A 10919-nucleotide genomic window follows, 5' to 3' on the forward strand; every position below is an offset into this window, starting at 1 on the left:
CTTAGTAATGTAGTAAACAAGCCATAACCTCACAACTAACTTTTTATGGCTAACTTTTTTATTCTGGTCTAGATAAAACATAGTGGTAGTGGTGTGGACTAGGTGCCCATACACTGCAAATATAAACTTTTATTTCATTGATCGCAAGCTTCTCTGCTTAACTTCAGGGAAGTGATGTTGGTATAAACGTCACTGATAGCATGTTGCGGCACAATGCCGCCTGAAAAGTAAAATTTTTTCAACTTGATATTAAATTGTGCATGGCTGGGCCATTTACATTGATTTTGTATTTAGAGTTGATTCTCAATATCCTTCTATTGCATTTGGTGTGATTGTCCCATAAGGACCAAGAGGTCATGTATATTTGGCAGGAGTTTCTATGCTTGGTGTTATCACAAAGCTGTATCTTATATAACTGTCAGAGAAATTGGTCAGGCATCTCTGACAACAAAGAATTATTTTTTTATCACATTATGAATAAATACCACATTTAATTTAGAAGCTTATTGAAATATAGATTTTTAGAGCAGAGCAAAGTTAGTTAGTCAAAGGATAGGTCTTCTGTCATTCAGTTATGTTAACCGTTTACATTGGCCGGCAGCGCATTTGCTGAAGACAGACGTGAACGTTGGGAGTCAATAAATCCAACGTTTCATCCATCAAACACTCTTGACAGCCTTGCAGTTTCATTGCAGCGCTCTTTATATTTAGTGTAAATGAATGACACACGCTGGTCACAAGGCACCAAAACCAAAATAAAGCAACACCACCAACACTTGTGTATTTTTAATTGAGATTATGTTACACGTGCAGTAAGCTAAACCTCTGACTGTGCTGAGGCAAAGAATAACCATAATGTTTCTGCAGGCTTCCCAGCTTGTTTGTCAGTAACAATGATGATGACTCAGTCATTACCAGGCAGAGGTGAATTTTTCAAAACTCTCCTTCCCGTCAGCACTGTGCAGTAGGAAAACTTGCCAAACATTAAGGGATTCAAGACTGAACAGATCTTTCTAACAACATCACTGATTAATCTCAAGAGGGAGCCACTCATGTCAAACCACAATTTAGGTTAAGGTATTTAGCTAAAAAAAGTTCTCAGATCTGTAGTGTTTTTTGTGTTGATTTTGTTTCTTGTTTTTATTGTAAAAACAAACACTGATGTTTTTTCTTTTGTAAACAATGAGCACTCATCACCTCCCTAATGACATGGAGGTTTGTTAGAGAGCAGCAGTGTGATAGCAATATCAATGGAGAATGATAAGCTCCTGATGTCATGTGCAATACAGGATTAACCTACAGACACCATTACTCTTCAGTGGTTTTCGTGATAAGAGGACAGGGTGACCTTCATGACAGCAAGGAATCTTGGCATGAGACAAACATGGACAAAAAGAGGAGAGGGAAGGAGGGAACGTGGAAGGGGTGAGGACCCTTGGGAGAGCCTGAAACAAGAGCATGATGAATGTACAGCTCGCAGTTTTTAATCAAGGATCAAAGCCGGGCCTCCCCGTTTGAGCAGCCAGCCTGTCTAGACTGAAACTCTCCCAAGCACATAAAGCAACATCTGCAGGATGCATTAATTACAGTAACAGACCGTTCTGGACTGTTCTCTGGGGTACTAACACATCAAGAGCTTTAGACTGAGATAAGATGGACCTGTTTCAATAAACAGTTAAAGATTTTTAAATGGTCACATGATGTATTTGAATTTTAAGACTGTAACATTTTAAAACAATTGACATGCCACATAAATGTATGCGAAAACACAAAAGGTTCTATTTTTTTAGGCCTTATGTTATTATCTATGTCATTTGTTTTAATCTGAGACAGCGGAGGTTACAGTGGAAACTCATCGACCTTCCATCATAGAGGTAAGTATTGTGTGCATGTACGTTTCAGGCTTTTAGCTAATGCTCTTATCTGTCACGACTTAGAACAAGCTGAGCAAGAACTGTTTATTGCCCAAGGACACTGAGAAGAGCACCTATAGTGAATGTCAAAAATGTTAAATATTTGGTTACAGGGTGGACTTGATGACCTGCTTTTCTACTACCTCTCACAACCACAAAAAATCAACTGAAGCTACAGGCCACAGGAACAAAATGACCGATTAACAATATTAAGCCAGATTTTACATCACTGGAACCACAACAACAAAAACAGAGAAAGTTGTCCAGTTGCACAGGGCAGTGAAACTGTCTGTTCTCACTTCCTTCCCACTTCCCATTCCATTGCAGTGAATGTGGCTGTGACTTAACTACACATTTCCTCCTGGAAGTCCTATTGTTTCAAAGCATTACAAGTTCAAAAGAGAGATCAAGACTTTTAAAACTTAATACACATGCTATTCGACTCCAAGCCAGCAAATTCACACCGTAGTCCTGGGAAATTTAAATGTTAATTTCCTGTGCTTGCTACAAAGACTCTCCACTGAACTCAGAGCCCTTTAGCTCATAGTCTCTTATTTTCAGTATATTTAAGCCACATCAGATGGTGCCACTCTAAAAGGAAGGTGAAGGTTTAACTGGCTTTTCAATTACTTCTTCTAATTACTTAACTATTGCAGTGCTTTGTAACTGTATCGCCCTCTGTGACAACATTAAGCCCAGTGATACTAGGAGCAAGTTAAAACAAATCGCTGCTCGAGTAGAAAATCCCCTCTACGACAATAATGACATTTTGATTATGCTTAATTGGAGTAAATGTTTATATTGTCATTTGATGGATGTTCCTTGTACAGTTTAGGGGTTTTCAACAAAATCATAGTATTTTATTTTAAATGTGCATTCATAGCATTAAAATCCCAATTAACTAATTATTCAGATTTAAATGCTTTCAGTGCGAATTTATGTCACGCAACAAATTTGGAGATAAATTGTACTTCAAGTTTCCTTTGAACTTAGATGATGGATGTGTAGGGTACTAGGAAACCTTTCATCATCAAAATCTGAAAAATGCAAATTCAACTCTTTTCTGTTATGTTACTTTATTTTGTCACCAAACACAGTACACAAAAAAACACTCCAAAAAACACCTGGCTATGCTCTAAATATAACCAGTTATCTGACTGGTGGAGGCTCATTAGTGTTGCAGGTTTCCCCAGCAATTCGTTGTCTTTGGTCACAGTTTTTCCTTCCACAACCGAATTGGCGATATGCTTTGTTTTTATGATGTTCCAGTACAGGATGATACACGGCCTGAAAGGAAGCAGTGTAGCTAGTTGGGCCCGATGGGAAATTGAGGTTACATCTGGCCTTAACAAATACACCTGTGCTTTCACAGCCTGATGCATAATGCATAAGATAAAGTGGAAAATATGGGACAGAACAAAACGCCAGCCACTGACCACTGAAGGAAACATCTAAACCATTGTAGCACAAAAATACAAGATGTTTAAGAAAAAGTGATTTGCTCTCAGCTTAATGCAGCTCCACAGTATTTAGATACTGTATAACTACAGGAAATTTACTTCATGTTCAATGTTTTGTTCAATGTCAAGGTCATTTAATTTGTAAACCTACAGTATTACAACTTTACAAAGTCACTTCATGTTTGTCTTTCCTTATATGCTAAAACACAAGGTTCAAACATTTACTAATCATTAAATGTGTGGTAAGAGCGGTCACTCGTCAGAAGCCAAAAGTCATCTGCTGTAATCCAATAACTTTGCACTGAAGTAACCATAAACATTATTTTTAATAATCTGTGTTTTTAGTTGTTCCAGTGGACTCACCACCCGCAGGAAGGTTTGGTACGGTGCAATGTGATTTGGGTGGCGACTGCTGCCCCCGCGACCCGGTAACGGATAAGCGGATGAAAATGGATGGATGGATGGATGAAAATGGATGGATGGATGGATGAAAATGGATGGATGGATGGATGTTTTTAGTTGTTTTTGTTTTTTTGTTTGCTTTTTTGTTTGCAGGAAAACAGGGAGAAATAGAACCAGTCAATCGAGTTTACATACTGTTTCATGTTTCACGTGGCTGAAACTGAATCTGAATTATCAAATCTGCTTGGCAGCTGATGATTTTGAAAGAAAAGTGGCTTTATTCTTGCCATGTTGATGTAACCTTACTCTAGGCTGCAAGAAGATCAATGTCTATGTTAAACTGCTGTAGTGTACAAAACAGAAAGCTGAGCATGAGCAAGGAGAATGAGACGGGACTTATCCATCAACCACCTTTAACATCAAGAGTTAAGAGTCCAGGAGGAAATAATACAGCTTGGGTACTGTATGTTACATACAGTACCCGAGCTACATACTGTATGTTTTGTCAGTATATTTAGCAGATGAGAAATATATCACACAAACAGCTGTAACACACATGCTATTTTTTCAAAGGCTGTTGGATATTGCTGGGGCTATAGTTCATTCTCAGCAAATATGACGGGAACTAAATGTGCTGTAAGGTAGCACAGCCAATATTTACCAGTTCACAGATGAAGCTAACATTGGATTTAAGACAGAGGTCAACTTTTCCAGCAGGTGACCTGAGTGAGTGGCATTGCTAAAGTGTCCTGCAATGGGTTTCTGAGATTAAAATGTCAATTTCAAGTATCTGTGCATGAAAACTTTATAGAGGACCCTGTCATATTAACACCTCAGCAGATGAACCTCCATTCGCCATGTGTTGGTGCTGCATTTAGACATGCAGGCATAGATCAAAAGCAACATGCAGCTGCTAGATACAACATTAAACCAGTTCTGAGTTCTGTTTTTTCAAAATAAAAGCAACAAAATTAAGTCTTTTATGTGAAGTATACAATCTGTAATATAGGAATGACATTTCTGCAAAAGGGCAAACACTTTGAGGTGTATGGTTTGAACTGCTGGGGCCAATCTCCAGTCTTTGATATAAAATATCAACCTCAGATTTTCCAGTAAATTGCAAAGGGCTACATAAAATTAAAATAACTTCAGGCTACCTTGTTGAAGGTTTCATGGTGCTGCCTACAGCTATGACAAAACTCCACTTGGATTTTAAAGATAATTATTATACCTCTTCAACTATGAACCACTCATTTCCCACTTCAGACAGTAATGAGCACGTGGAATAATAGCCTGCTGCACTGTGCAATACACACTTCACTGAATTCTGGAAACCAATCCGAATTATTCCCGCTTCTAAGAGGCATTTTCATTTAACTCAAAAGCTAAAAGACACGGCAGGGCAGAATTTCAAAAGGGACACTTTAGATTTGTTTTACTTATTCAGTATACCATTTTAAAGAACTTATGTGAAAAGGAAGACTTAACAATTTAGTTTGTTTTAACAAGTAAAAGATGTTATAGGCTAATAAAAATTAGCTAGCATCACAAAGTTGCACGTGATATTACAATTATAAGTTAATAAACAGTTTGAAAAATCCTGCCTCCAGGTCACACAAAAATGTTCTACAATGCTTCTTTCAACACACAGAAATCCTGTGGTTCCACTAAGCTCCATATTAATGCGCTCAAGCTACTCCTGCACGCAATGTTGTTTTTTGGTGATGTTAGGGCATTATGGCATTTAGGGCTTTAAAAAAAGTTCACCATTTCACTCCTTTCACGATGCATGAAGAAGTTCATCACAACAATTGCAGGGAACATTGAGCATATATCAAGTCTTCCTGTGACATCTGCACTTTAATGACCAACTGGTGAATCTAGTGCAAATGTAAACCGAGTGATTACTTCATATCACATTCTCCTTCAAGATTTTGATGAAGATTTAAACTGTCCTATAAACCAAAAAAGTCTTTCAATGTACACTATTAATCCAAAAACAAGCAAGCACATGCCTTTTCTCTGGTGTGACATAACAAAACATAACAAGATGCAATAGAACTATTTAAAAAAATCTTATCATAGCAAATTAGGTTTACAGTCATCCTCATCCATGTATAAATTAAATAAAACTCTTGGGTTAAGCCTATTCTATACAACTACATCCACCAATGGGGGAACAAAATATGTAATAGAGGAAAACCACACTACCAACTCAGGACTGGAACCTGCTTTGCATAAAAAATGTTTTCAGCTAAGAGTTAGTCTCTTAAAATGCTCAAGATGATATTACAAATACCAGGCTACGAGAACAGATTTGTGTGTGTTGTGACAGAATAGATAACACCCTAATGTTTGTACAGTGACTCACACACCACTCTCCCTCTCAAAACACTGAACATTGAACATTGGTGTCGCTAGGAAATATGTTCAGGTTGCATTGCGTTTGCACTCCTATTTTCAGCATGCAAATTATGCCATACAAAAACCTACACAAGCCACATTATGCCTAGAAAACGAATAATACCAAAGCACCATGTTTCCTTCTGCAAATCTAACCCTGACAAGATGGCAACATTCATGCATGTTTGAGTAATTCATACTTGAGTAATGAATCATCTTATTTGTACAAAATTCAAAAAAGAACAGCCCACATTTCGTATTTGTTTGGTTAAAAAATAAATAGCACAAAAATCAATCTACAGGTTTCAAGCTGTATGCAATGTTTATTTAAAGGTTGTGTATTATACATATGTACTGGTGCCCTGGTGGCGATAAAACTGGCCAGAATGATATGGCCCAGGAATTAATTATCTTCTATGCAAGTGTACAACCCGACTGTAAGTAAAACCATACCATATTCTGAATCATCAAACAAGTTAATTTTCAACATACTCACAGAATTTGATAAAATTTGAGATCCACAACAATATGTTTATTAAGAAATTAAATTGCCCACAAAAGTTACACTTTTGAGGGTCCGCAAAGCTAGACTGAGTTTACAAACTCCTCGTGTCTTTTAAGTTTTAACTTAAAAAGTTGCTTTATATCTTTTACTTGCATTTGGATCAAAGAACACAATAAAGATTCCTCATTATTTATATCAAATTATTCCCTTCCATGTTTGTATATTCCACATGTGAAATTGATTGTTTACTGGGAGCTCTTTGGGTTAAGACCTTGACAATAAGCCCCATCTTGGGTCCTCTCACCACTGGAAACTGTAACAACCACAATGTACATCAACATTGAGGATGGAGGATGCAAAGGAAGGACAGCAATAACGAAGGAGAAGGGAGAACGGAGTGGCATTTCGCCTCCTCCCTCTTCAGGCAGGATTGCATTACACTGCATTCTCCACAAATAACAACAAGCTATGCACTGCTTTCTGCAGAGGTAACAATAAGCTTATCAGTGGACTCGGATTCTCCATAGTTGGTGATAATAAACCACGTAATTATCATTCCACACCCACCTGAAGAGCAGGAGATGAGGAAAACGGCGAAGGCCAGTTTGGTTGCGTCTCCCATTTTCCATTCGAATATGATCCTCGGAATAAAGAGAATATTTGGAAAATACTGGGAAATTAAATAATAAATATGAGTCAAATTAATTTCCCTGCTGCTCCAGTGCACAAAGTCTATGCGAAAATGGCATCCTCCGAGCGCTGGAGATGATTTAAACCAGAATATATGAGGTATGCGAGCCTCACTAGTCCAGGAAAAAACAAGGAGGAGAAAGATGAAGAGTAGATGGCTGCTGGTATTTCCAGGTTGGTTTTTAAACGCGAGCGCTGGAGGGGGGCGGCTGGTTGGTTTTCAAGCCAGAGCTGCCGTGTACATACCAGATCTGCAGCATTGTTATAAACATACACCTTCAACAGTGTTTGTTGGATTTAAGCCTGGTATTTTCAAAGCAGCACAGCCACAGCCGGAGAGGGCGAACATCCATCCGACAAAAAATCGAGCGCACTCCGCTCTCCAATTAAACTTCTCCACGGCGAGCTACGTCGCATAGCAATAAAACTGTGAAAACGACGTTAAATTAGTATTTATTCTGACTTATTTTTAAAACTGCACGTCTAAGACTTAAATGGTGCTGTTATATTCCATATAGTTGTCCCAGTTTCGTCTTTCACCGAGTCCTGCGGCGGCCACAACCAGAGCCTCCGTTCGCTCCTGCGAGGAGACAAACGAGTACGAAGCTCCCTCACCCACTTTATGCCGTCCTCGAAGCGGGCCAGCAACCCCTCCACTGCCAAAACGTTTGTGTTGAACAAACGTTAAGTTCACCAAATGGGATGAATAATCAACAAAGTTTGAGTTAGTTCGCTAGATATCGAAACTATTGAGTTTGGACAAGCCAAATTTTCCCGAAGCCTGTCTCCTCCGCGTCTCCTCTAGTCGGGACAATTTCAAGATGGCGACAGTGGGCCTACGTCGAGTTAGTCAAAATGGTATGCAAAGCTTCCGGTAAAGAATTTTTCAAAACAAGATCTTTGACCAAACATTTTTACCAAACACATTTTTGGTAATGTTTTATAAGTATTTAGTCAATCTAGGATAGCAAAACCACGTGCAACAAACCTATAACAATATTGTATTAACTGTATGTTATATTTGTTCTTTAATATACTGTATGTCTGCGTTTACGAAATGTGTTTTTCCTTATTTTTTGGGCAAGCAAGTTTGACTTCCTAAATCTTTCTTGGCTAACTCTAACCAATTTGACAATGCTGCCTTTTTTGACATAGGGATTGTTTTTGTTGAGGTACGTTGCTCGTTTTGGAACTCAGCGTTCGCCAAGACAAGAAAGAGAGACGGTTAAATTTGTTGTGTTGTAAATGTACATAAAGCCGGACTTTATGTACATTATGTGTTAAATAGAAAATGGAGCAACAGCCGTATACATAAGTCATTTTTTCAGGCAAATGAAAGCAGATTATGCTATGTCAGTCAGCAATGTCACTAAACATTTTTTTCAATTATTGTTTTGACAATTGGATTAGAAAAAAAAATGATACCAGTTCACTTGACTCATGAACAACAGCAATGCAACTGGGTTTATAACAGCACCTGCAAGGCAGGGAGGGGGTTTGGGTTTGTTAACAGTAGATAAACAATGTTGCATAGTTACTTTATTATAATACATAGACATTTTGAATATTGAATAATCCTGCATTTACATCAAGTTTAACACAAAAAAATGGTCTCACATTCTATGGTGCACATGTAAAAATATACAGGTATGCACACATATGTGCTTCACAACTACACTTCATGTAGGTCAACACCATCAACACACTACACCCACATATAGCTTGAGGCCTGGCTGTGGTATGCACTACTATGTCAGGTATCCAATTTCAACATGGGTTCACTAATAAATGCTGAGAATACCATGAAGTACAGATATAGGCTTGGCCCATCCCCAGATCTGTGTGACACTAATCCCTCTAATAGCCTGCAGCAGTTCTCCAACCATAAGCGATGCTAAACGATTAGGAGGTCATAGGTCTCAGGAGGCTTCTCTGCCGAGCTGGAAGCTGAGTCACCTGTTCTATATTGGAGTATTAACTTTCATCTGCAGTAAAACATACACAGTTTGGAGTGAGTACTGGTTGGAGCTCAAGGCATGAACAGTGGGCAGGTGAGGGATTTGCTTCCTGACTCTGCATGTTACTCCCTTAACAACGGCATTTTGAACTCAGATGAACTCTTGCCCAGAAATAGCACAGCCCTGCCCTGTTAATCAAAGTACAGTACACTTATGGAGCATGTTAAAAAAAGAACAGGTACTGGTTTATCAGGAAGCTGTGAGGCAAGTACTGAACTATTTACCAACACGCCGCCAAATAAGTTTACACTTTACAGAAAAAAATATTTTGTATTGACTCACCAACATTAATCAATGCCTTTGCAAGTGACAAGAACAGTCTTTGTTGTTAATAGTAACAAGCATTGCAGCAGTGATTGCTCTGTATAACAAAAAGAGGCCTGTCAAACTATTAAACTGTTTAATCTTATTAATCACAACAATAGTCTGTGGAATAATCATGGTTCATTTCGATAAATCGCAATCATAACTAATCACAATTGTTTGAGATAATTCAACATTGCAAACTATGATGTTTTCTGTACAATGCCAGAGCAGAAAGACCTGTTTTTAATTTTGACTAATCCAAATCATGGAATTATTTATATGGAAAATATCAAGATAATTATGTAAAACTATAACACAAATTTAGCTTCATAGAGTTGATAGGTTTGAGTTATCACTGTGTATTTTTCATGGCTTAAAGAACATTTCAACATTTGCTTTCAAAACTTCACTTGTCGTTGTCCTCAGTGATATTGTTTAATCTACAGTCCCTCACAATTCAACGGGTTTCTAAATGTCAAGTCAGCTGGACAGCTGTAGACTGACTTACTGGTGAGGCTGGTCTGATGTAAGTCTGGCATTTGACCTGAAGTCATTGCCTCCACAATCACAAGCTGGGCATTGAGCTGGTATTTTAAGATTCAGGTGTTTCTTGAAACTTTCTGCAGTGTGTGCAAATGAAGATGTATGTATCACCTGTGTAACTGCAGCGGTAAGTGGTAAGTGGAATCGTTTTAATCATTAACTTCTATCTTCAAAGAACATTGTGATATTTCTGATCATTGTAATGAAATTGTACACAACACCACCAACAACTGTAAAATTGTGTGCTTTTCCTTTAGTCTTTATATTTGTATTGAAGACTCAAGGGAAATCTTTGTATCAGATTTGTTTATAAACGCCTCCATATATCTTTGAACAGTCTTGTCTCTTAGCCAGTCTTGGCTTCCTGCCTGGTCAAACAATGCCCGGGGCAAAAGCAGGGGAAAGGGTCGGAAGTTATGTTTTTCTCCACACAGATATTGCAAAAAATAAATAAATAAATAAATAAAAATACATTAGTGAACTACGGTAGCGCTTTGGCCCAGAGGCAATGTCTCTGTCATTGGCCTGGACCCCCAGGGTTCACTTACTGTGCAAGTTTGACTCCCAGTTAGGGCGGTTGGTAACTTCCAGTGGACTCACCACCCGCAGGAAGGTTTAGGGAGGTTGGTACGGTGCAATGTGATTTGGGTGGTGACTGCTGCCCCCGCGACCCAGTAAT

The 10919-nt window shown here is 38.4% G+C and overlaps 1 protein-coding gene across 1 annotated transcript in view; it reads right to left on the reverse strand.

Moving 5' to 3' along the window:
* Positions 1-8209, reverse strand: part of LOC103389624 (activin receptor type-2A) — a 35368-nt gene extending 27159 nt beyond the window's left edge. The window contains exon 1 of the mRNA XM_008325119.3: positions 7251-8209. Within this exon, the coding sequence (XP_008323341.1) occupies positions 7251-7305 (55 nt within the window). The 5' untranslated portion in view covers positions 7306-8209. The remainder of the gene's footprint in view (positions 1-7250) is intronic.
* Between the last annotated feature and the right edge of the window lie 2710 nt (positions 8210-10919).

Source organism: Cynoglossus semilaevis, chromosome 14 (genome assembly GCF_000523025.1).
Source record: "Cynoglossus semilaevis isolate Cse_v1.0 chromosome 14, Cse_v1.0, whole genome shotgun sequence".
Classification (NCBI taxonomy): domain Eukaryota; kingdom Metazoa; phylum Chordata; class Actinopteri; order Pleuronectiformes; family Cynoglossidae; genus Cynoglossus; species Cynoglossus semilaevis.